Source organism: Erythrolamprus reginae, chromosome 3 (assembly GCF_031021105.1).
Source record: "Erythrolamprus reginae isolate rEryReg1 chromosome 3, rEryReg1.hap1, whole genome shotgun sequence".
Taxonomy (NCBI): Eukaryota; Metazoa; Chordata; class Lepidosauria; order Squamata; family Dipsadidae; genus Erythrolamprus; species Erythrolamprus reginae.
This window is the reverse complement of record NC_091952.1, coordinates 258,615,985-258,641,884: the sequence shown is the minus strand read 5'-3', so window position 1 is coordinate 258,641,884 and position 25,900 is coordinate 258,615,985. Positions and strand designations below refer to the sequence as shown.

The 25,900-nt window shown below is 57.6% G+C and overlaps 1 protein-coding gene across 1 annotated transcript; it reads left to right on the top strand.

The window, feature by feature from the left end:
• The first annotated feature begins 663 nt into the window (after positions 1 to 663).
• Positions 664 to 23,576, top strand: HSF1 (heat shock transcription factor 1). Its single transcript, XM_070748467.1, is given in 15 exon segments — positions 664 to 1,010; positions 9,810 to 9,918; positions 11,078 to 11,214; positions 12,958 to 13,082; positions 17,374 to 17,449; positions 17,699 to 17,760; positions 17,876 to 17,972; positions 18,644 to 18,774; positions 19,979 to 20,135; positions 20,137 to 20,207; positions 21,267 to 21,356; positions 22,013 to 22,118; positions 22,215 to 22,280; positions 22,633 to 22,702; positions 22,908 to 23,576. Coding segments are annotated over 15 exon segments (1,614 nt in total). The 5' UTR covers positions 664 to 896; the 3' UTR covers positions 23,111 to 23,576.
• The last annotated feature ends 2,324 nt before the right edge of the window (positions 23,577 to 25,900 follow it).

Below are 25,900 nucleotides of genomic sequence, written 5' to 3'. Positions count from 1 at the left end.
AGTCCATCCCGAAGGAAGGAACCAACCCTGCGTGTCCTTTGGAAGGGCGGATCCTGAAAGCTGAGGCTCAAATACTTCGACCACCACGTGAGAAGAGGTGACTCCTTGGAGAAGAGGGGAGGCCAAAGGAGCCGGGCACGGCAGAGGATTCCACAGTGCCAATCGATGGACATGAATCTGAGCAGTGGAGGACCTGGGGGTGGGAGGGGCCGCTCACATGCTACGGTCGCATCTGTGAACATGACTTAACAAGGACTGCAAGGATCAATTAGCACACGGGTCTCCAAACTTGGGAACTTTAAGACTTGTGGACTTCAACTCCCAGAATTCTCCAAGAATTCTGGGAGTTGAAGTCCACAAGTCTTCAAAGTTCCCAAGTTTGGAGACCTGTGTATTAGCGCTTCCACGAGCGGGGAAGGGAGCTTTTAGCGAGGATAACCCACAAAAATCGGATCGGGTTCCCCCCAAAGCTGACATCCAGCCCAGTTTTTCTGCCCTTTGCAGCGCGAACGCCCCCAGGAGCCCCCCCTGCAGAAAGCTCCGTGGACAGTTCGAACAGGTGGAAGTGCCGCGCCTGCGCACCGCTACGCCCCGGCAACAGGTGGGGCGCATGCGCGCTACAACAGCCAACTCTCCCCCGCCCCTCCCCGTGGCGCGAGGCACAACAGTGTGGTCCAGACGGCGCGTGCGTAAGCGCGGCGTTGCGCCTGCGCGTCGCAAGATGGCGGCGGCCATGCCCGTTCCTTCTGAGGGAGCGAGTGCGCAGCGCGGCGTCGGGCTTTGCCGAGGCCGGAGGAGCCGCGGACGTTAGTCGTTTCCCGCGGCCGTCTGCTCCGGCGGCAGCAGCAAGAGCCGCGGGGGCCCGTCGCGTGGCTTGCAGAGCGTCCGCCCCTAGCATGGAGTCCCCCGGCGCCGTGGGCGGACCGGGCAGCACCGTGCCGGCCTTCCTCACCAAGTTGTGGACGCTGGTGGAAGACCCGGACACGGACGCGCTCATCTGCTGGAGCCCGGTGAGCAGGGCCCCGCGGGAAGGAGGCCGCGCCGGGGGCTCGAGGGGGGGCGGCTCTGCGGCCTCCCTGAGGGGGAAGGAGCGACAGTGGCCGCCCGGTCCCTCAGGAGGGGAGGCTCGCGGGGGGCGGGGAGGGTCTGAGGCGAGGGGTGATGGAGCCCCGGAGAAGCGGCGCCTCAACCTCGGGGCTCCCACACAGCATGCTGGCTTGCGGGATTCTGGGAGTTGTAGTCCCCGAGTCTTGACGTGGCCGAGATTGGAGGCCGCTGCTTGAGAGGAAGGCCGGGCGCTCAGGGAAAGCAGAGGAGGCGGGGGGGGTTCTTCTCTGTGTCTCCTTGAGTGGTGTTATTGGCCCCCCTTTACCTACTTTCCCCTCTCCTTGAGTTATGTTAATATAGCATAGAATTAGAATTCTTCATTGGCCAAATGTGATTGGAGGCACAAGGATTTTGTCTTTGGTGCAGATGCTCTCAGTGGACCTAACAGAAAAGAGACATTTGTCAAGAATCAGGAGGTACAATCAGCGGTGGGCTAGGAGCTGGAATGCTAAAGTGCGCTCGCCGTGGTGGCTCATAAGGGCTTGTGGGACAGCGCAATTTTGCTTCTGCACCTGTGGAAATAGCGCACAGAGCCGCAGGTGTGCCCACGTTTCAGTAAGGTTTACCCTGCAACTCTGTGCACGATTTTTCTACCTCCACAGGTGCGGAAGCAAAAAGTGCCTTGCAAGCACTTATGAGCCACATCAGCAAGCACAATTTAGTGTTCCTGTAGCCCACAGCTGGTTACAACACTTAATGATTGTCATAAGGGTCAAATAAGCAATCAGGAAACAATCAATATCAATAAAAATCTTAAGGATACAAGCAGCAAGTTACAGTCCTACAGTCCTAAATGGGAGGAAATGGGTGATAGGAATGGTGAGAAAAAATGAATAGCAATAGCAGTACAGACTTAGTAAATAGTTTGACAGTGTTGAGGGAATTATTTGTTCAGCAGAGTGATGGCATTAGGGGAAAAACTGTTCTTGTGTCTAGTTGTCTTGGTGTGCAGTGCTCTGTAGCAACGTTTTGAGGGTAGGAGTTCAAATAGTTTATGTCCAGGATGCGAAGGGTCAGTAAATATTTTCACTGTCCTCTTTTTGACTCGTGCAGTCTACAGGTCCTCAATGGAAGGCAGGTTGGCAGCAACTGTTTTTCTGCAGTTCTGATTCTTCTCTGAGGTCTGTGTCTCTCTTGTTGGGTTGCAGAACCAAACCAGACAGTTATTACAGGTGCAGGTGACAGACTCAATGGTTCCTCTGTAGAACTGGATCAGCAGCTCCTTGGGCAGTTTGAGCTTCCTGAGTTGATGCAGAAAAAAACATTCTTTGTTGTGATTTTTTGATGATGTAATTGATGTTAGGTGACCATTTTAGGTATTGAGATATGATAGAACCTAGAAATTTGAAGGTCTCTACTGTTGATACTGTGTTGTCTAGTATTGCGAGAGGTGGTAGTATGGTAATATGTGTTTGCGTGTGAGTCCCAATGGGATTGGGTGGCAGAGAAGTCTAAATAAATAAATAAAATATCTTTCTTTACTCTGGTTCCTACCATTTGGTTTTTATTTCCTTTATACTTTTTATCCTAAGAAGTCTCTGATATTTATTTATTTATTTATTCATTTAATTTGATTTATATGACGCCCAATCCCACAGAACTCAGGGCAGCTCACAACAATAAAACTAACACAGTATAAGTCAATTAAAACATTAATAACAACAAAAACCCTTAATCTAGTCATTACAGTCATACCATCGTGCCATACCAATCAAAAAATGTTTTGGTCGGGATTAAAAGATCTTAATTCTCACGGTCCGCCAGGCTTGCTGGCAGAGCCAGGTTTTCAAGGCTTTTTGGAAGGCCAGTACGGACTTTGAGGGGTGTTGGTTGCAAAGAACCGGGGCCGCCACAGAAAAGGCCTTCCCCTGCAAGCAATCTGACTCTTTTTATTTTCTCCTCTATAGGAGGGCAGTTCTGAAAATATTGACCTTGTAGAGGCTTTTTGAAGTTTTTATTCTCAAAATAGTATCTGCTACTGATGCCTGGCGTCCTTTGAAAAGTTACTTTACCATTCAGCCTTCCTGGATAGTTAGAGATTGTGGTTTAGGTTCTGGTCCTTCCTGTTGCACGGTGCAGGTGTTATGGGACTATTGGTCAGTATTTTGGTCACTGAGCTATAGTGTTCCAGGGGATTCCATCATTCAGTATCTATAAGAAGGTGTGAGTAGGGGCCACTGGAATATCTGTCATCAATATAGGTTTCAGTCCGGGAGAACTCTTTATGCTTAGCTTAACCAGGTTTGTCCTTAGCTATTAAGTAGGTGTTCAAGCAGAGAGAAGGGGCTAATGTTCCAATATTTGAGGGGCTCCTACAAAGAAGAGGGGGTTGACTTAATTTCCAAAGAACCAAAAGGCAAGGCAAGAAACAATGGATGGAAATTAACCAAGGAGAGAAGCGACCTAGAACTAAAGAGGGATTTCCTAAAGGTGAGAACATTCAACCAATGGATCAGCGTGCTTTCTGAAGTTGTGAGTGTTTTATCACTGGGGTTTTTTAAGAAGAGACTGGACCACCACTTGTCTAGCATGATATATAGGGTCTGCTGCTCGAGCAGGGGGTTGGACTAGAAACCTCAAGGTCTCCTATTATTCTATTCTATCCTAGGTTGAGAAAAGAAAAAAGTCTGTTCAGGCTCTTTAGTGGCAGAAGCCTAGGATGAGATTTCCTCTCAGATCTATGTTTCAGTCAGCCAGTAAAAAAGAATTCTGAAACAACAGAATATCGCCTCTCTCATAAACAGGGCCTTCAGCTGAGTGGCTTGTATAGTGATTGCTCTCTAAATAAGCTCCACGTCTTCAGAGGAGTTTTATAGTGTCCAGTATCTCTGAACAGATGGTGGTTTAGCTTCTGCCAAAATGTCTCCATGGGAAGCTATGGCTTTGAAATGCCATCATTGCTGCTAAATCAACATTTGGGAAAAACCCAGCTTTGAAGAATAAGAACTGTTGCCCAGGATCGATGGCCTGGATTCATAGCCCCGTAGCTGAAGGAGCCAGGGGGTGAATGGTTGAAGCCTTGTGTGTTGTCTTGGAGAGAACCCAGGCAGTTAGGGAAGTGCCCGGTCAGCAGAGGAAAGAAGGAGGGATCCAGCAGAAGAAGGACCTTGGCACCTGGGAAGCCTGAAAAACATGGGATGACATCATGGGCCTATTTTTACCCTGCGTACACACACAAATAAAGATTATATATTAATTAATTAATATATTTGTGAGTGACATAGGGGAAGGTTTGGTAGGGAAGGTTTGCCTATTTGCCGATGACTCTAAAGTGTGCAATAGGGTTGATATTCCTGGAGGCGTCTGTAATATGGTAAATGATTTAGCTTTACTAGATAAATGGTCTAAGCAATGGAAACTGCAGTTTAATGTTTCCAAATGTAAAATAATGCACTTGGGGAAAAGGAATCCTCAATCTGAGTATTGTATTGGCAGTTCTGTGTTGGCAAATACTTCAAAAGAAAAGGATTTAGGGGTAGTGATTTCTGACAGTCTCAAAATGGGTGAACAGTGCAGTCAGGCGGTAGGGAAAGCAAGTAGGATGCTTGGCTGCATAGCTAGAGGTATAACAAGCAGGAAGAGGGAGATTATGATCCCACTATATAGAATGCTGGTGAGACCACATTTGGAATACTGTGTTCAGTTCTGGAGACCTCACCTACAAAAAGATATTGACAAAATTGAACGGGTCCAAAGACGGGCTACAAGAATGGTGGAAGGTCTTAAGCATAAAACGTATCAGGAAAGACTTAATGAACTCAATCTGTATAGTCTGGAGGACAGAAGGAAAAGGGGGGACATGATCGAAACATTTAAATATATTAAAGGGTTAAATAAGGTCCAGGAGGGAAGTGTTTTTAATAGGAAAGTGAACACAAGAACAAGGGGACACAATCTGAAGTTAGTTGGGGGAAAGATCAAAAGCAACATGAGAAAATATTATTTTACTGAAAGAGTAGTAGATCCTTGGAACAAACTTCCAGCAGACGTGGTAGATAAATCCACAGTAACTGAATTTAAACATGCCTGGGATAAACATATGTCCATCCTAAGATAAAATACAGAAAATAGTATAAGGGCAGACTAGATGGACCATGAGGTCTTTTTCTGCCGTCAGACTTCTATGTTTCTATGTTTCTATGTGTGTGGCAGGGTGGTGATTGGGCCCATGGTAGCCTGGTCAGTTCCAGTCTTGCATAAGAATAGCCTTGGGTGGGTTAGAGGCCTCTGCTGTCTAAGGAAGCTCTGGCTTTGCAGTCAGTGGGGAAAGGGCAGGGAATGGGATTGAGAGATTGCCTGCAAGTGGTCAACAGCGGCCTTAAACATAGACTTTCCCGGCGGTGTCCCTGGAGCCAGGCAAGTCGGAGTGGGGCAGCACTGAGGGTGGCGGGAGTCCGGGATCTTTGAAAAACCCACTGAAGTTCTTGCCAAGGGTGTCACCACCCGGGTCTCCTCCCCAGTTGGGTTGGTTCTGAAACTGTGTGGAATTGTCTCAACGTCAGATCTTCCTGCCATGAGAGAAGATCCACTTGTACAATGGTCTACGGTCTTCTGCCAGATTGGAAAATATTCCTTTTTCTTCTCTAGACACCAGTATATTTTGGCAATACAATCCCTGCTCTGTGCACCATAGAAATAATGACAATTTGCATAACAGAATAGGTGCCTTTAAATAAACAAAGCCGAGCAAACCATCCAGTGATTGCTCCCACCAGCAGCTACTTGCTGGAAGCCGAGCTAGGTGGCTGGGTGGTCACAAGGCCACGTCCCTTCAAGAAGCAACGGGGGTTCCAGGGAAGGGGGGACAGCCGTCCTTTCAGGCCCCAAACCAATAGAGCCCCTTGAACCAAAGACAAGGCCCAGGCTGGACTTCCCATTACAGGCACATCCTCAACTTCCGACCACAGTTGTGGCCAAACCTTCTGTTGCTAAGTGAAACATTTGCCCCGGGTTTTTTTGCCTTTCTTTCCACATTTTTTAAACGTTTTATTGAAAGTATATGCATTTAAAAAAGATGGTGCATAGTCTTTAGAATCTGTTTCATGCTTCTTTATATTTATCTTGTATTGTACGTTGTTTTAAATCAGACAAACATCTTACATAGACAAAAATAGGGACAAAAAGAACAAACAAGAAAAAGAAGAAATAAACATTATAACAACACCCCCCCCCCCGCTTGTTTTATTCATTTATTTACTTATTAGAGTTGGAAGGGACCTTGGAGGTCATCTAGTCCAACCCCTTACTCGAACAGGAGTCCCTATTCCATTTCGGAAAAGTGGCCGTCCAGTTTCCCCTTGAAAATCTCAACTGTTGGAGCTCTCACCACCTCCGCAGGCAGCGTCTTTTCCACGGGTTGAAAGTTCCTCACTGTCAGAAAGCTCCTCCTTATTTCCAGGTTGAATCTCTCCTTGGTCAATTTCCATCCGTTATTCCTAGTCTGGCCTTCTGGTGCCTTGGAAAACAGACAGAAACCCACCCACCCCGCTCCCCTCTGTGGCAGCCCCTCAAATATTGGAGCACTGCCATTATGTCATCCCTGATCCCATCCTTCCCACTTCCTGCCACTCTCTTTGTATGTTTTGGTCCCCTGGTCATCCTGGTGGCTCTCTTCTGTGCTTCCTCTAGAGCTTCAGTGCCTCTAATTCTAGACTGTATCCCTCTGTTAATGCAATTTAGGATTGGCTCCTATTGAGCTGGCTGTCCACCAAGACTCTAAGGTCCTCTCGCAGTCACTGCTGTTGAGTGCGGTTTCACCCAGGTTACATGTGGGTCTTTGGTTTCTCTTAGCCAGGTGCAGGATTTCACTGTTCTCTGCATTGAGTTTCGCTTTATTTGCCTAGGCCCAGTGTACACGTCCGTCCAGGTCCATCTGGGCATATTGGCTACTCCTGCCAGCATGGTGTCGTCTGCAAATTTGGTTAAGCGAATCACTGCAGTTGTTATGTGAGTCCCACGGTTGTTAAGTGAACCTGGCTTCCCCATTGACTTTGCCTGTCAGATGGCTGCAAAAGGGCATCATGTGACTTTGGACACAGCCATGGTCATAAATATGAAGCAGTTGCCAAGCGTCTGAATTCCAATCACGTGACCATGAGGATGCGACAATGGGCTTTAAGCGTGAAAAACGGTCATGTCACTCTTTTCAGTGCCTTTGTAACTTTGAACGGTCACTAAATGAACTCTTGTAAGTTGAGGACTGCCTGTATATGAGCTCTTTTATTGTGTCCTATTTATATAGGGTTGAATAACTCATTCCTTGTGGCCTGCAAATGTTTCCTTAGTCAATCCAACGATGTATGGCTAGTTCAACAAACAAAGATGAAAACAAAGGTGGTCAGTCTGTCCTGTAAGATCAGCTGCATAAATAAAGCTGCAGCCTGACCCTGATCCCCTGTCAGTCCTATCAGGTATGTCGGAAGGAGAAGAAGTTGACACACACAGGCCGGGGGCTTCTTTTAGCACAGTAGCCGTAGCAACAGAATATTCTACCTGTCTGAATTTCTGAGGGGCCTCTCTGCGGTGGGGGTCCAGGGCTTTTTGCCTCCTCCTGTTGGCCCCGCCTGACCGGTCTCCAGCCTTCCGCCTCCATTCTTGGGCTCTGCCTTTTCGCTGAAAGGGCCCTGGCTGTTCTGCCCAGCCCTCCCGCCACAGGCCTTTCTCCAAAGGGGCACAAAACCCCATTCAGCCCGGGACTTCTGGGTGCACGGAACAATGTGCCACCAGCCAATCAGAGCGAGAAGGGAAAGTGGGAGGTTCTTCCCTTTTGCGCTCTGGGTGTCCGCTAGTTGCCAACCCTCCCAGACCTTCCGTTCTGAGTCCGACATAGAGCACGGAAGGGATGAACTGGGGCCAGGGCTCTTTGACCCTCTCTTTGCAGGGAGAATCGGGGTGGAGGAAACGGGGGTCCTCTCCTTCACCCATTCACGGGCTCCTATTTCCACCAGGGTCTTCAGAGCCACGCTCAGCCCCCCACCCCCATAGCTGGGGCCCAGAGCCTGCTTCTTCCAAGGCAACAGCAGGAGCACCTACGCTTAGCCAGGAGAATGAAGTCCATCCATTTATGTGGACTGGGTTGGATTTCTAGGATTCCTCAGACTCAGGGTGGCTCACAACAAAGTCATATATAACTGGTAGAAATCTAAATACTAAAACCCAAATGACTAAATAAAAATACTAGACATGCCAATCACTCATACTCAAGCAATCACACAAACTCGTTTATCGGCCGGGCCTAGATGTAAATCTTAGCAGCCCCAAGCCTGTTGCAGAGATGAGTGTTCAAACTCTTGCGGAAAGCGGGGAGGGTGGGGGCAGAACGAATCTCTGGCAGCAGCTGGTTCCAGAGTGCCGGGGCCACCACAGAGAAGGCTCTTCCCCTGAGTCCCGCCAGGCGGCATTGCCTAGCTGACAGGACCTGGGGAAGGCTGACTCTGTGGGATCTGACCGGTCGCTGGGATTCGTGCCGCAGGAGGCCGTCCCACAAGTAACCTGGCCTGATGCCATGTAGGGCTTTGTAGGTCATAACCAACACTTTGAACTGTGACCGGAAACCATTTGGCAACCAGTGCAGCTGGTGGAGTGCTGGAGAAACATGGCTGTACATCGGGAGGCCCATGACTGCTGGTGCGCTGCCTTTGCCAGGTGCAGAAGAGGCAGCCCCCGGGGGGAAGGATGTGGGTCTCCTGGTGGGTCCCAGGTTACCCTCAGCCGGCGGGATGGATGGTGCCGCCCCCATTTGCCCTTTCCAGGAATGCCGCAGTGGGGAAGGGGGGTGAGGAAGGGAGGTGCGGCATCCTTAGAAACATGGAAACATAGAAACATATGAGGTTGAGGGCAGAAAAAGACCCCCTGGTCCATCTCGTCTGCCCTTATACTATTTCCTGTATTTTATCTTATCTATGTTTATCCCAGGCAGGTTTCAATTCAGTCCCTGTGGATTTACCAACCACGTCTGCTGGAAGTTTGTTGCAAGCATCTACTACTCTTTCCGTCAAATAATATTTTCTCCCGTTGTTTCTGATCTTCCCCCCAACTCGCCTCAGATTGTGCCCCCTTGTTCTTGGGTCCCTATTAAAAACACTTCCCTCCTGAACCTTATTTAACCCTTTAACGTATTTAAATGTTTCTTGAAAAGGACTATGATGCTGGCATTTAAGGCTGCTGCATGATGGCTTCTGTCATTTATTGTCCCTCTTAGTTTTTCTTTAAACAATCTGAAAAGTCAGATGTGTGTGTGGGAGACTTTGCCCTGATGAAACGTTCTTGAATATTCCCTACATGCCTCCCAGCTGCCTGGACCTGCCCCCTGCCCACGGCTGCCTCTTTCTGAGCTGAAGGGGCTGCGGCCTAGGATTCATTTAGTGACCATTCAGAATTACAACAGCATGGCACGTGGTCAAAATTCGGACCCTTGGCAACTGATTCATGCTTCCGACGGTTGCACCGTCCCAGGGTCTTTGCGGCCTTCCGACAAAGCCAAGTTCACTTCAGAACCAGGTTAACAACCGCAGTGATTCTCTTAACAACCGTGGCAAGGCAAGGTGTAATACGGGGCAGAACCCAGCTGTCCCATTCAGCAACGGGAGTGTTGGGCCCAGTTGTGGCCTAACGGTACACACCTGGGGCTTTTCTGTTGTATTGGCCCAGCCGGCTGGGCTCGGGCTGCCCACAGACTGACCCTTCCTTCTCTCTCGTTGCAGAGCGGAAGCAGCTTCCATGTTTTCGACCAGGGCCAGTTTGCCAAGGAGGTCCTCCCCAAGTACTTCAAACACAACAACATGGCCAGCTTTGTGCGGCAGCTGAACATGTGTGAGTATGCTTTTAGCACCTGGGGAGGGTCTGCCAGGAACCCCCGGGATAGCAACAGCCCTTGGACCTACCTAGCGCTTCCCAGTCCTTTCCCAGCCCCCTCTAAGCGGTTGACAGAGAATCCGCCTCTTGCCCCCCACCATCCGGGTCCTCACTCGACCCACCTGGGAAGGAGGGAAGGCTGAGTCCACCTGGAGCCAGTGGCGAGGTTTAAGGAGCCTGCAGGGCTGCACTCCAGCCACTGCGCCACCAAGGCTCACATGTTGCTTCTGGTGCGTGCAGGAGGCCGGAGGAGCCAAGCGGGCGGGTTCTGGCCGTGCCCAGAGGAGGAGGAGGAGGAGGCGCTCTGCTCCGGTTGCTTGCGCTGCCTCTTGGACTTTCCTTTGAGTTCAGTCAAAGCAAGGCCCATGGTGCACAGCAGCGGCCTCTTCTGATGTGCGGTGCCTCAGGCAAGAGAAAGTTGGGTTCCAGTTCTTGGGCGAGAAGCGAAACATTTTCAAGGACTGAAACCCAAGAAGGTCCAGCTTCCTTTGGGGAAACCTTGACCAGGAGGATGGAGCCTCTGCACAGACGGCAGAGCACCACCAAACAGCAGAGGGAAACTGGGGCCCCCGTAAGGCCCTGCTTCGAATTGCTGTCTGCGGGCAGGAAGTCTTTCACAAGAGCCTGTGTGGCGCAGGGGTTGGAGCGCAGTTCAGCACAGGGAATCCCCCCCCCCCCCGTCTCCAGGTTGGCTCAGCCTTCCGTCCTTCAAGGTGGGGGGAGGTCAAATGAGGGCCCAGATTGTGGGGGGCAAGAGGCTGCTTAGAGGGGGCTGGAACAAGCACTGTCCAGACGGTGTAGAAGTCCAAATGCTATGGCTATTTTGGAAAGTGGGCTCTTAAAAACAGCAGCATTAGGGACCTGTGTGTGTGTGTTTGAAAGCCTCCCCCGCCTTGGAGGGGCCACGGATGCTGTAACACTGGGGGGTCTCCAGCCTTGGCAGCTGTACGACCTGGGCAGGCCCACTCCCAGAATTCCTCAGCCAGCCTGGAGTTCTGGGAGTGGAAGTCCAGCAGAGTTGTGAAGGCTGGCGAGCCCTGCTGTGCCTGACCACTGGGGCAGCTCCTCTGACCTCTTCCACTCTGGCTGCCGTCCAGCTTTGCCTCTTGTGTTCCAGACGGCTTCCGGAAGGTGGTCCACATCGAGCAGGGGGGCCTGGTCAAGCCCGAGAAGGACGACACGGAGTTCCAGCACCCGCACTTCCTCCGAGGCCAGGAGCACCTGCTGGAGAACATCAAGAGGAAGGTCACCAATGTGAGTCTGCCGGCTGAGGTCCAGGGGAGCCTCCCTCCCCATTCGGCTGGGCCCCTGGGAGGGTCTTTGTTCCCAGAGGGAGGGGGAGATGGCAAGGGGGAGGGGGTTATTCCTTGACCTGATTCCTCGATGGATGCTGAGGAAGCGGATGGCCAGAGAAAGACACTGAGGCCTTAAGCATCTCCCCCTCCCCACCCCCCAATCCCTGGTCCTTCTGCTGGCAGAGGTGAGGTGGACGATGGGTTGGATGTGACCTCTGGGGCAGCTGAAGACCTTCTTGGGGGGCAGGGGCTTTTCCCATCGAGGGTCCCTCTGAGGTCTTCCTAGGAAGGAGGGGAAGGAACAAAGACCCCAGCTGCCTTTTAGGAGACCCAGGGCCTTGGGGAGCTCTTAGGCCTCCCCCCACCACACAGACCGGGGGGGCAGTGAAGAGCCTGGGCTTTCAGAGTTTGGTCTCCGTCACTTTATGTTTATTATTTATTTTGATTTTTTATTTCATTCTTTGTTTATTTTTGCACCAAAGGCAAATTCTTTGTATATCCAATTGGCCAGTAAAGAATTCGGTTCTACTCTGGGCAGCGCACAACAGTGAAATGAATACGAAATTAAAAAGTGCCCCAAAAGTACAGGCAATAAAACGAATGCAGAATTTAAAACCCAATATAAGCAGCCTACAGCCATCACTCACTCATAGTACTGGACGGAGCAGAGTGGGGTCGCCCAACGGCCCCACTCAGGCAAGAGCTCGATGGCAAAGGGGTCTTTCTCCCCTGCCCCCAAGAAGGTCCAGGTGCTGATGGGGGAATTCTGGGCGTTGAAATCCCACCGGTTTCAAGGCTGCCCAGTTTGGAGACCCCTCCCCTGGACGGCTGCCTCCACAGACAGACCCAGCCAGGCCATCTCCCCCTCCTCCTAGCCTGACCTGCAGACTTTGAAACCCACAAGAAATCGGAACCAGACTCAAAATTCTCTTTTCATTTTGGGCACTGTCTCCCCCCCCCCCAATACTGCTGTCACTCTCGTGACCAGGAGAGCGACCTGTATTGGGGGTGCTTCAGGAAGGGCCCTGCATGCTGGGAGGGGGTGAGGGGTTTAAGGGTGGGGGTCCCAGCCTGACCTCTCCCTGCCCCCAGAGAGCTTCAAGCAGGAGGGGGGCCACGTTCAGCCCCCCCCCTCGGGGTCTGTGGACTGGCCACCCGTCCACGCGGGGAGTCCTCGACTTACAACAGTTCACTTAGCGACCGTTCGAGGCTATGTCACCCAAAATAGGTGCGTTATGGCCACTTCCCCCCACTTCTGACCATTGCAGCATCTCCACGGTCGGGTGATTGACACTGGGATGCTTGGCAGCTGACCCACTCTTGTGACTCCCGCTGCAGAGTCCCGGGGTCACGTCATCCCCTTTGGCCCCCTCCTGACAGGCAAAGCCAAGGGGGGGGAAGCCGGGTGCACTTAACCACCACGTCACTAACTGAACATCTGCAGTGGTTCACTTAACAAACGAGGCAAGAGAGAAGCAAAGGTCAGTTAGCAACAAGAATCCGGGGCTCGATGGCGGTCAAGGACTCCCTGTCGTGCTTTTGAACCCCCTCCTGGTTCCCGAAATGTTCTTGCTGGTCAGACAATTGGGCCGCATTGTTTTCATTTCCAAGTTGAGTAATGCCTACTCCACCCCTCCCCCTCCCTCCCTCCCCTCCTCCCCCTCCCTTTCTTTCTCCCTCCCCCCCTCCTTCCTTCCTTCAGGTATCCAGCCTAAAGAACGAAGATGTCAAGGTCCGCCAGGACAGCATGACCAAATTGCTGACCGATGTCCAACTGATGAAGGGCAAGCAAGAGAGCATGGACTCCAAGCTGGTCTCAATGAAGCAGTAAGTCCAGGCCTGGGGAGGGGAGGGAGGGAGGGAGGGTGTTTGTGGGGAGAACTCTCCCTTCCTCTGTGTTGTAGCGCCCTCTCCTGGCAAGAGCCGGCAGAGCCGTCAGCACCCAAAGGGTGGAAAGCTCCCAAGCTCCCCCCCCCCCCCCTCTGACCAAGCCTTGTCGGTCTTCTCGCCATCTTGGTTTCCGTGACACCAAGTGACATTTGAGGGGAAATTGGGGGCCGGGATCGGCATATTCCTGGAAAACCCAGTCTTGTAACTCTTAACCGGGCAAAACAATTAGGGCAACGACTATTAAACCCAGGTCCCTCAAATGGGCTCACTTTGCAGAACGTGCCCCACATTTGGGCCCCAGGACTCCTGTGGGGCTGAAATTTGGCAAAGCTTGTAAAACACAACCATGTATGGCGCAAGGCCAGGTTTCCTGGGCTGGGTCCTTCCAAGAGAGGCAGAGACCCCTCTGAGGGCACCCCAGCCTCTTCCGTGAGTGCAGGGCATCAGCAGCTCCGTCCTGGGGGAATCTGGGCAGGGAACCTCTCTGGAAGGACAGCCTGAGCGGCCACGGGGGACCTGGCACGCTGGAAGACAGGTGGGGCAGTTCTCAGGGGTCCAAAACCCCAGCAGCATCTCAAGAGCAGGCCAGGAGAAGCTGTTCTGCAGAGGAGAGAGAGGAGAGGACCGGGGTCAAATGAAGGGCAGGCGGTCCTTGGCTTTGGCACCGCGGTGGAGCCCAGTCTTTCTCTTGCTGAGTGGGACAGGCTTCTCTTTGGGCCTCCCAGGCGTGTGGGTGTACTTGTGTGTGTGTGTGTGTGTGTGTGTAAGAGTACCGATAGTCCTAGACTTAAACTGGTCAATTATGGAGGACTGGCCACACGGGTATCATCTGAGTGGGCAACGTGACAGGTTTGTGTGTGTGGGGGGGGGGGGGACAAGGGATGTGAACTTTCAACTGGGTGGGAAACTTGTGTGTCCCGGTGGAGGTGCCAGGATGGCTCTGGCAATAGGTGGGAACTTTGAGGAGGGGCCCTTGGACCCGGACTTGGATTCAGTCTGGAGGCCGCCTGGAACCTCCTTGACCTCTCCGTCTGGGGGGGAGGGGGGTTGCTACCTTGCGAATACGCACGTCCCACCTTCGTGCATCCCCAAGTGGGCTTACAATAAACCTGGGTGCAGCCAGAAAGACGGGGCCCCTCCCTGCACCTTCCCCTGGGCCCTGCCCCCTCCCTCCACCTTGGACAGTCCTGGAATGGTGGTCACCAGCTGAGAAGCTTCTCGCGGCTGAGTGGAGGTGGCCGGTGTGGCTCGCAGCTAAAGCCTGAAGGACCTTGATTCAGGCCTGGCTTTTTGCTGCACTCAGCCAGGCCTCCCACCTCGGAGGGGGCCCCCACCAATTCCTTAGAACCGCTAGTAAAGCGGGGGGGGGACGGAGCCATTCTGTGGGCCCCGCCATCTTGGGTGTTGCTTCTGTGCATGGGCAGAAGCTGTTTTGGGATTGCTCCGTGTGTGTGTGTGTGTGTATGCACCTGCTGTGACTGAGCGAACAGGCAGCAAAACCATCCACAACCCACCCCTGCTGCACGTGGCCCCACCCTAAGGAACAGCTGGGAGGCCACGCCAGAAGGGGGTCAAGGCCGGGTTGCTCCCAAGGGAGAGGTGGCCGGCAGCCCTCCCAGATTAACAGGGCTCTTTCCTCTCGCCTGATGGAGGCTTATCAGCCAAGAACCAGGGCTTGGGGCTCCCTGCCTGTGCCTGTCCGTTGTCGTGTGTGTGTTTGCTTAAAGTTGATTGTTGTCCGTGTCCAACGACTGTGACCAGTCCTGGAGATGGAGCTCTGAAAGCAAACCCATAGCCCTGGCCTTTGGGAGTCAGCTACTGCCTGTCCAGTGCTGTGAGCAGTCTGGCTGTGTGTGTGTGTGAGGGACTGCAGGTTGTCTCTCTCCCCAGGTGGAGCCTTAGTTCAAAGGGAGCTTTGTGCAGTGGGGAAGCGTGAGGAGCCTGCAGAGGCAAAGAAGGGGTCATTGTCCTTGGGTGAGAGATTGGGGGGCGGGGGGGGCAGAGAAAGACCTGGAAACGCCACAGTGGACGTGCGTGGGGAGGGGGGGAGGCTGGGGTTGCCGTTTTCCACTCCGAATGAGGCGGCTCTCGTGCAAATGACCCTTGGCACCCAATGGGCCCATATCCTGCTGGCACTTGTCTTGAGAAGCCGAAGTGCTTTGTGCGTGCGAGGGACCTCTGGGTCCTTTCAGCCACCTGCCGTCCCTTGGATGCTGAGAGCAGAAGAGGAGTGGATCATCTCCCTGCTGACCGCCCCCACCTAGAAGAGGAGGTTAGACAGACCTCTTGCAAGGGAGGGCCCCTTCTCCTGGGGGGCTGCCTGGAAGAAGCCCACCCAGGTAGATAGAAGGACACAGTGGTTGTGGGTTGGTTGGTTTGGATTTATCTGCCGCCTAATTCCAGTAGGACTCTGGGCAGCTTACAGCCATGAGGATGAATAGAATAGAATAGAATTCTTCTGTTGGCCAAGTGTGATTGGACACACAAGGGATTGGTCTTGGTGCAGATGCTCTCAGGGGACATAAAAGAAAATATACATTGGCCAAGAATCATGTGGGACAACACTTAATACAACAATATAAAAATAAACGAGAAGAATAAATATGAAAACAGTATAAAATACATTTTAACGTTATACACATAAAGCCCCTTCCCTCATTCGTGGTCCCATGCCTGCCGGAAAAGCCAGGTTTTGACAGATTTCCTGAAGACCGGGGGGGTGGGGGGGCTCTTCCCCATCTGCCATGACCGAATCCCGAATCCCATCCTCTCATTCCCTCCTCAGCGGCCTTGAAGGGCCGGCCGGCCAAGGGGAGGCTGGTTCCGATTTAGAATGGGAGCCGCGCCTACGAGAGCCGTCCCAAGTCAGGGCGAGAGGAGGCCCCTTCAGAGGGCGGTGGGAGAGGGCCGGGGTGGGCAAGGCAGCCGGAGGGACAGGCACACAGGTGCATCTACCTGGCTGGGCCCCTGCGGGAAGGTGTCCCTGCACCTGGCCTCTCTCAGCGCAGCCCCTCCCCTCCCCTGTCAATCTGCCAGCAGCCTCCTGATTAAGCTGCCTGCTGGCCCCCTCTGCGCCTTTGGTCAGCCGCCCACCCACCCACCCGCAGGTGCCTTGAAGCGGTGCCTGTCCCCCCCCCCCCCCCCACTATGTCTTTCAGTGCTGTTTGATCTTCTCGGGAGGGAGGGAGGGAGGGAGGGAGGGTGCTTCCCTGCATGGCTTTGCACCGGAGCCTTTCCCGGGAGCTTGGCCAATGGCCAAAGTGGAGGAGGCCCCTTCTCGGGTTCTCTGCCCAGCGTAGAGAGAGCTGGGAGGAGGAAAGGGAGCCTTCCCACTGGAGCCACTGCGGGGCCTCAAGCACCTTTGGAAGGGACCCCGGCTGGGCCATGCCTTTCTAAAATTAAGTGCCAAAGTGGACTTACTGGGTTGAGCCAGACGGGCTGGTCTTCCCCTGGAAGGTTCTGAAGACGGTCCCGGGAGGCCTCTTACGTTTCGGTCAGAGGGCCAGAGGGTCCAAATGCGAGGAGTGTGGATTCTCTCAGCCATTCCCCGAAGGGAAAAGTTTGGACGGCTAGCCACAAAGTTAAGGGCAATGTTTGAGTAGAATAGAACAACAGACTTAGCCGTGGGTCTAGGAGGACACCCACGTGGGGAGCCTGTTCAGTGGCTGTTTGTGGCTATGAGGGTGAAGAAAAGAGGTGACTTTGCAGCTGGTCCTCGTAGCTACGACCTGGGCAGATCTGTGAAGCAAAGGGGAGCTGGGGTGAGGTCATAAACCGAGCCACTTAGTGACCGCTCTGCTTCAGGGGCCCAGCTGTGGTCACTAATCAAGGGCTGGGGACTTGCTAGGCCGTCCCAGGTCCAAGGTGCCCCAGGCTCAGAAGCCAGGCAAGGCCCAAAGCCTCTCTGGGGAGTCGTGGGAGGGAGGACACGGGGTCCCATGGGGAGCAGCCCAGAGGGAGGGGCAGAGGCCCTGGGGCAGGAGGCGGCAGCCCCTTCGGGGGTGGGAAGCTCAGAGCTGCCTTCTGCCCTCCCTCCAAGGGACGTTGCTGCCCCACTGCGGGGGGCTCCTCTCGGGGGGAGGGGCCTTGGCTGCTTCTGTCCCCCCCCCCCTGCCACCTGCAAGGCTTTGCCAACCCTCCCGGCCGGCCCATCCCCTGAGCTGCTGGCCCACCTGAGGGCCGCTAAGGAGCCCCCCCTCTAACCTCCTGGTCCCCCCTTTGCTTGCAGTGAGAACGAGGCCCTGTGGCGGGAGGTGGCCACACTGCGCCAGAAGCACACGCAGCAGCAGAAGGTCGTCAATAAGGTGAGTTTGACCCATCCCCTGCTCAGCTCAAGAGTCCAGCACCACCACCACCAAGAGGGCCCTGTTGTGGATCCTCAGCCTGCGCAAAGGGCACCCAACCCATCGGTGGGAGGTCACGAAAGCAGCCCAGAGCGACTGGGGCCACGTCCTCCGCCTCGGGCCCTGGGGAGACCCAACACCCACCCCCGCCCTGTCTTCCGGGGATGCCTCTGTGCCCCCCCTCAGGGCCTCCTGTGCCCCCCCTTGCAGCTCATCCAGTTCCTGATCTCCCTGGTCCAGTCCAACCGCATCCTCGGGGTGAAGAGGAAGATGTGAGTGAGCCCCCCCTGCCCCCCCCAGGGGCACCGTGGGTTGGCAGCAGGGGGGAAGTGCTGGGTCTGGCAGGACGGCCTGACTGCCCCCTCCCTCTCCCTCCCTCCCTTCCAGCCCCCTGATGCTGAGCGAGGGCAGTTCCCCCCACAGCCTGCCCAAATACGGCCGCCAGTACTCCCTGGAGCCCCTCCACAGCCCCTCCCCCTACTCGGTAAGTGCGGCAGAGGGGCGGGCGGGGGGCTTCCGTTGCTGTCTCTCGGACCCCACCCCACCTCCTCCTGTGGGGGTCCCGGGCAGAGCCAGCCACGTTCCCTGCAGGGAGGAGGACTGGCTACTCTCGTCTGGACGGTCCCTTCAAACAAAGGCCACAGCTGGCACACGAGCCGTTGCCCTAGCTCAGCTCCAAAGTGCTTGTTTGTGCCGGCCAGCTGATTTTTGGCTCACCCAGAGGCTCCGGGAGGGCATTTTAGGCCCCGGGGGGGTGGGCGAGAGCATTTTTAACCTCCCCCAGGTCCAGGGAAACCTTTGCAGCCTGGGGAGGGCAAAACAGGAGCCTCCTGGGCCCCCCAGGAGTTTCAAAACAGGCCCCTTCCGGCCTCCAGGGGGGGGCCTCTGGGGGGCGGGGGGGGCTGAGCTAGGGCAAGGGCTCCATGTGCCACCTCTGGGACCCGTGCCATAGGTTCGCCCTCACTGCTCTAGGTCTTACACCCCTGAAGAGAAAGGAGAAAGGAGCCCCTCCTGGAAAGACCCCCTCTCCCCTGGGAAGGCTTCACTCCCTTCTTCAGGAGAGGGGATTGTGGGGGAGACCGGGGGGGGGGTCTATGACTAGCAGGGGAAAGACTCTTCTTGTGTGTGTGTGTGTGTCCCCCATTCTCATTACAGGCCCCCTCCCCAGCGTACGGCGGCCCCAAACTCTACGCTCCGGACTCCGGCCCCATCATCTCCGATGTGACCGAGCTGGCCCAGTCCAGCCCGTCTCCCTGCCCCAGCACCAGCAGCTTCGAGGAGGAGAGGTAGGGGCTCCTCTGGTTGTCTCCCCTGGGCGGGAGGGAGTCTGGGCCTGCCTGGATCCAGGGGGGGAGCTGGGAGGGCAAACGGGTCAGCAGGGAGGAAGGGCTGGGTGGCCGGCCCAAAGGGTCTCTTGGGGGTCTTTGCCGTGGGTGACAGGGCCTCCGTTTCCTGCCGAGCCGAGCAGGGCAGCCCCGGGATCTCAGCTTGATGGGCGAGCTCTGCTCCTGTCACTCAACGCTGTCTCCGAGGCTCTTTTGCCTCCTCTGCCCAGAAGCCCCTCCCCCCTGCTGCTGAGCCTCCAGGGGGCTCTGGGGCCAGGAGAAGGCCCCTCCGGGCACTCGGCACTCCTTGGCAGGGCTTTGGCCTGCGTGGCCCCCTGCCCAGCGTTGCCTGGAGCCTCAGTGGTTACAGTGCAGAAGTGCAGGCTCCTGCTGCTGCTCACTGGCCGCCAGTGGTTTGGCCAATCGAATGTCCCCACCGGCTGTAGGTGGGCTCAGCCTTCCCTCCTTCCCAGGAGGGTCAAGTGAGGGCCCAGGGGGGGGGGGCAGGAGGCTGCTTAGAGGGGGCTGGACAGCCCTGGGAAGCGGCATCTATGTCCAAGGGCCATTGCTGTCGCTATTCAGGGCCCTGAAGACCCCAGGCTCCCTCCCCCACCACCCGGAGGACCCCGTTGCTTTCCAAAGTGGGCCGGTTCTGCTCCGTTTCCCCATCTCTGGAGCTGAGGGGGGGTCTGGACGCTGGACGTGCCTCCCCCTCCATGGATCTGCCATGAGGCCCCAGTTGAGACTCCTCTCTGATGCCCCTCAATGCAGTTCCTCCTGTTGTGGTGGCCCCCAGCCATAAGCCCAGCGCCCATTCTCCCAACAGAGCTTGAAGCTGGTTGGCAGGGAGGTCAGAGGAAAGACCCCCAACGCCTGATTGGTCGGATGGTGGAAATACCGTCCAAGGGGCCAGAATAGAAGCTTTGGTTCCTGACCCCCAGAGTCTTCTTAGGCGACCCCCGTGAAACGGTCCTTCGGCCCCCAAAGGGCTCCCAGCTCTAGAAAGAGGGAAGAGAACAGTTTTGGGGGGGGGGAGTGGTGGTGGTGGTGATGGGACCCTCCCCATTCTTGCCTGGTCCTTAATGCCCCCGCCAGCCCTTGTCCTGGCCAGCTGACCTTCACGGCTTCTCCCCCCCTCCCCCCTTCGTCTCCCGGACGGTCTTAGGAGCTGCCCGGTGGTCTGTGTCAAGGAAGAGCCCCCGAGCCCCTCGCGCAGCCCCCCCGCGGAGGACGCCAGCCCCCTGGGCAGCCCCCTCTCGCCCTCCGCCTTCATCGACTCCATCTTCCAGGAGGACCAGCAGCTGGGCAGCGCTTCCTCCACCGACCCCCCCCACCCACGGCCCCCGAGAGGCCCCGCCCCACGAAAAGTGCCTCAGCGTGGCCTGCCTGGACAAGTAAGTGGGGGGCATCAAGCCCAGGGCAGTGGGGGGGGGGTCCCATCCCCTCTCTTGAGCCTCGGTGGCACAGCTGTTGGAGGGCAGCCCTGCTGGCTCCTTCCACTGGACTGCTGGCTCAAATCTCACCCCCGGCTCCAGGTGGGCCCAGCCTTCCCTCCTTCCCAGGGGGGTCAAGTGAGGCCCCAGAGGGTGGGGGGCAAGAGGCGGATTCTGTCAACCGCTTAGAGGGGGCTGGGAAAGCACCGTGAAGCGGTAGACAGGTCTAAGGGCTCTAAGGCCTTTGCCCCCCAGCCTGCCCCCCAGTTCCCTCCACCTGGAGGATGGCTGCAGCCTGGGGGACCTCCGGCCTCAGCAACTCCGTCCTAAAACGGGTGGACGTCGACTCCAGGACTTCTGGGCATTCGCATCCCCAAGTCTCCCACGTCCAAGGTTGGAGAGCCCTGAGTCCCCCTCCCCCCGTGGGCCTTATGGGGCTGAGGACAGGACCCTCCCCTGTGCCCCCAAGGCCCTTCTGTCCTTTGGGGGGGGCAGGCCAGAGCCTGAATTGGGGGGGGGGCTGTCTTGTCTTCCAAGCTGGAACAACTCCAGAGCCGAATTTGATTTAGAGACCACCCTTCTCCAAGTGGACATTCGGTCTCTATGGACAAGATGGGAGGGGCTCCCTTAAGCGAGGGAGGGGCATCTGTGAGGTAGAGGGTGGGGCTTCTGAGGGCCCCAGAAGGAGAGGGAGACCCCCACTAGGCCCGAGAGCAGGCTCGGTCTGCGCTGGTGTCCTTTGGGGGAAGAGCCCCCTGGCCTGAGGGGGCTGCTGGGCTTCAGGGGCCCCCGTGGGGCAGAAGTGAGGGCCCTGTGGCTTGGCTGGCTGCTTGTCCTGCCTGGGCCAGGGAGCCCCCCCTGCGAGAGGTTGCGAGGGGGGAGCCCCCTGTGGTGTTTGGGGCATCTCCCCCCCCCCCCACCGGCACTCTGTCTCTGCTCCTCCCCCCCCAGTGCCATCTTCTCCCCCCCCCCTCCGCAGCAGCTCCTGCCCCCCCCAACTCTTCTTCTTGTATCTTCCAGCATGGGCCGTGCTCCACCGATGTCTGAGGTCAGCTGCCTTTTCCCCAGCCCTTCCTCCTCCTCCCGCCACGGCTGCAGGCCACAGCAAGGGTCAGCATTTCCTCAGCCCTGGCTGCCCCCCCCCCCTGGAGCCATGGGGGGAGGAGGGGGTGGGGGACTGAGGGGGAGGAGAAGCCCAGGGAAGGGGGGAGGTAGCACCCCCTGGATTGGCAGCAAGGGCCTCCCCCTCCCCTTGGCCTCCATTTGGGGGGCCTGGCTGTGGGGCTGACCCAGAGGGGGTTCGGGGAGTCACATTGGCACCCTTGGACCCAAGGAAGGGGCCCCTGCCTCTTCCCAGCCCCTTGAAGACTCTCCCTTGGGGGGGGGAGTTAGAGCCAAGGGGAGGAGGGGGAGGAGGGGCCCCGGATGGCTTAGGCAGCTGTTAGGGGCCAGGGTCTTCCTCGGCCGGGCCTTGTCCCTTCACCCCCAGCAGGAGAGGCCAGGCCCTCCACCCCCCTCCCCAAACCTCTCTGGGGCCCTGCTGGTTCTTGGGGGGTGGGGCGGTGCCTTGAGCCTCAAGCCCCCCCCCCCCCCCCCCGGGCAGCAGTGGGGCAGCCGATGGCAGGAGTCGGAAGGGGGGGGGGCACTGGCTTTCTCAGGGCTTTCATCCTTCCTGCCCCCCATGAGACCCTGGAGCAGGAACAAGAGGCTGGTGGTGGCCCCCCCCAGCTGCCCCACAAGGTGCCCTTTCCACCCCCCCACTCCAGGACCGAGCTGAACGAGCACCTGGAGACCATCGACTCCAGCCTGGACCACCTGCAGAACATGCTGACCACCCACAGCTTCAGCGTGGACACCAGCGCCTTGATGGACGTAAGCCCCTCTTCTTCCCCGGGGGCAGCGGGTGGGGGCTTCAGGGCCCATGGGACCCTAACCCCACTGCCCCTCCTCTCCCCCCCCCCCCGACAGCTCTTCAGCCCTTCCGTGGGGGTGACGGACATGAACCTGCCGGACCTGGACAGCAGCCTGGCCAGCGTGAGTCAGCCCCCACCCCCTCCCCCAGCAGGCCCCCTCGGTTCCCCCTCCCTCCCTCCCTCCTTTTTCATCCCCCTCTTTCTTTCTTTCTTTCTTTCCTTCCTCCCCAGGGGCTTTTGGCTCCCAGGCCTCTCGGTGGCAGCCCCCCCTCCCCCCCTGCATGCTCATTGCCCCCCTCCCCCACCAGGAAGTGGGCCACAGCCCAAGCCCCCCCCACCAGTATTGAGAACAAGAATGGTGGGAGGGGAGCTGTGCTTCTGTCTCTTGCCTGAGGGCCTCTGTGAGGGAGGGGTCTGCCCTCTGCCCCCCCCCTGCATCTCACACCCTCCCCCCGGGGGGGTCTCCCTTGCAGATCCAGGAGCTCCTCTCCTCCCAGGAGCAGCAGAAGCCGGCGGAGGGAGGAGACCCCACGGCAGATGCAGGTGGGCACTGGGGCTCTGGGGGCACACGGTCTGGGGAGCCCCCCAAAGCCCCCAAGGTCTTCCCCCCCCCCCGTGGCTGGCTCAGGGATTCTGGGGACCCAGTGCAAAGTGGGCCCAGTTGCCAGAGCTGCCACCCCCCCTCCCTGACCCCAGGGCTTCCAGGCGCCCCCCCGCCCTCTGACCTTTGCCCCCTGACCCTCTGCAGGCAAGCAGCTGGTGCACTACACGTCCCAGCCCCTCTTCCTGGTGGACTCCAGCACGGTGGACGTGGGCAGCGCGGACGTGCCCATCTTCTTCGAGCTGGGCGAGGGGGCCGGCTTCCCCGAGGGGGGGGAGGGCTGCGTGGAGGACCCCGGCCTCCCCCTCCTCTCCGGCACCGGGCACCCGAAGGACCCCGCCGGCTCCTAAGGCCCCCCTCAGCCCGGAACGGCCAGCCCCGCCACTGCCTTTGGACATGGGGGGGGGTATTGGTGCGTGGGGGCCTCCCACGGCGGTGTGCTGGGCCCTGCTTCCAAGGGGGGGGCACACGGCCACCAGAGGATGCTCGTCTCGCCCGCGTGACCGTCGCTCTCCGTGTCTTGACCGCCCGTCTGAGAGATGCCGAGGCTCCTCCTCCAAGCAGCGGCCGAAGAGTGGGGGGGTTGTTTCTCTGGGGGACCCCCGGGCAGAAGACAGCCCACCCACCCCCCGCTTTCCCCCGTGGGGGGGCCATTTTATTCCCTTTGGCTTCGCAGTGGAGGGTTTGTACAGGCACATTGCGATTGTTGCTAGAGAAATTGTATTTTGAATTTTTACACGAGAAGACCCTGGGCCCCCCCTCCCCTCGCTCTTCTCCCCCACCACATAAATATATCTATATATCTATATCTATACACACACGCTCTCTCTGGTCTCTCTACGCCTCGGACAATGCCAAGCCCTCCTGCAGGGGAGCTGGGGAGGAGGCCGGCCGGCTGCCCAGGAGGGGGTCAGGCACCTGGGGAATAAGGACCCTCCCCTTGGGCTAGGCTCTGCATTCTCGTGCCTGCACCCCAGGGTGCCTCCCCCCAATCCCCCCCCATGTTAACTCCCCGAGCGGAGCTGCAGCTCTGAAAAGCCCTTGCAGAACCCCCTGCTAGCCCTTGGGGGCCCCATGTCTGCCCCCCTCCAGTGGGCCCTGCGGGAGTCGGGGTGAGGGGAGTGGAAGCCGGGCCCTAAAGGAAATGCCAGCCTGGTGCCCAGCCACGTCTCTGGCTGCAGGGCTGGCCCTTCCTCTCCCAGGCCAGGCTGACCCGGGCACCAGCCCCAGAGAGGGCAGCAGGGGGGTGAGGGGGCGCCTCCTTGGGTGGGTCTGCTCAGGCGAAGGGGGCAGTGTGGCTTCCGTCTCTGAGCCTGGGTCCCTCAGGGCGTGTGGGGGGCAGCCGATCTGAAGGGGGGAGCAGGAGGGTCCGGGCTGCCCAAGGACGGGGTGCTGGTGGAGGGGGAGCCTTGCCTGGAGCCTCGGGGGGGGGGGAGCAGCTGCTGGTGGCGGTTTCTACGGACCCCCCCTTCCTTACATCCGCCCCTGCCCCCCCCCCCCCCCCCGTGCCCAGGTGTTGCAGGCCCCGCTGCCTGGCTCCCTAACTCCCTTTTCCTCCCACTTCTGGGCCAGGATTTGTGGCCACAACCACCATGATGGGGGGGGGGGGGCAGAGCTGAAAGGGCCCCGTTGTCGGCCACAGAAGCCCCCCCAGCTGCATCCACAGGATCAGAGGGCCAAATCTTGGGTTGTCCTGCCCGAGGGTTGTAAGGGAGGCCAGGCAGGGGGCCCTGTGGTGGTGGGGGGGCACACAAGGCGGCACTTCATGGTGGGGGGGGAAGGAAACAGACCCAGAGCGGTTTGCACACCTTTATTGATTACAGGTTACAGGCGGGAGGGGCAGCTGGCAAGAGCAAAGGCACAGCCCCCCCCCCCCACCTCTACAGGGTCAAGGGTGGAGCCGAGAGCAAACACACACACACACACACACAGAGCCTCCCCCTTGCTGGGCTGCAGGTCCCCCACCCTCTGGGCCTTGTCAATCCCGGGAGCCCCTCTGGGGGGTGGGGGAGCCTCCCCTCCGTCCCTCACAAGGCCTCCAGATAATCCCTCCCCCCTCCCTGGATGGGGAAGTCATGGCCTTCCCCCCCCCCCTTGGGAGATAGAGTGGGGGGGTTGAGTGGGCAGCAGCAAAGGGGGCCCAATGGATTGGGCGCTGCCTGGAGACTCACCCAGGGCTGACCCCCAGCCCCCCTCCTCCAAGGAGACCCCATGGGGGAAGAGCCCCCAGGCAGAGGCAAGGGGGGCTGGGTGGGGGCCCCGGGGGGAGACTGACAGATGGGTGAGGCCCTGCTTGGGGTGTGGGGGGGGTCACCTACTTCTCCCTCAAGGCCCACTCAGCTGCTGCTGCCAAGCACTGCTGTGCGGGGGGGGCACGGGTTTCTATGCTTCGGGGGGGCAGGGGGGGTCCTGGGTGAGCAGTGAGAATGTGTGAGCCTCGGAGTGAGATTTGGGTCCCTGTGCATGTGCAGAACTCAAGTCTCCAATGCGCCACTCCGCCAGAGCTACGCGCACAGCTCCATTTTCACTAACGGAACGCTGCCCCCCCCATCCAGGTAGGAACCCACTGCTAGGGGTGGGGGACAATTGCCCCCCAGAATCCCAGCGTGGCTGGCTGCTCCACAGGTCCCATTGGGGGGTTGTTTGCCCAGCACTGCTTTGGAGGGGGGGACGAAGAGCAGCTTCAGCCTCCCCCCCCCCCGCCTGCCCCGGAGGCCTCTGTGGGGGGACGCCAGGGAGATGCCGGTGCCCTTGTCGTCTTTCCCTAATTGCACACACACACACACACACACACAGAGCCCTCTTCTGGGCCTGGCTGTGGCCGGGACCAGGGAAGGGCGGAGGCCGGGGGGGGGGTCCAGGCTAGAGAGTGCAGGAGCAGGGGGTCCTTTGCCCTCGAGGGGGGCACCCCAGGACCTTCAGGAAGAGTTCGCAGCAGCCGCCCTCACATGCCTGTGGAGGAGAGGAGAGGAGAGCTCGTTGCCTTGCCCTGTGCCCCCAGGCGCCCCCCCCCCCCGATTCCCCCTCCCGGAGGGCTCAGTGGGGCAGAGCTGGGTTTTGCCCCTGGAACTCCCGCCTGGCTCCCACAGAGCTTCCCTGCCTGTCCCGGGGGGGGGGGGGATGCTCCACCCCCAAAGCAA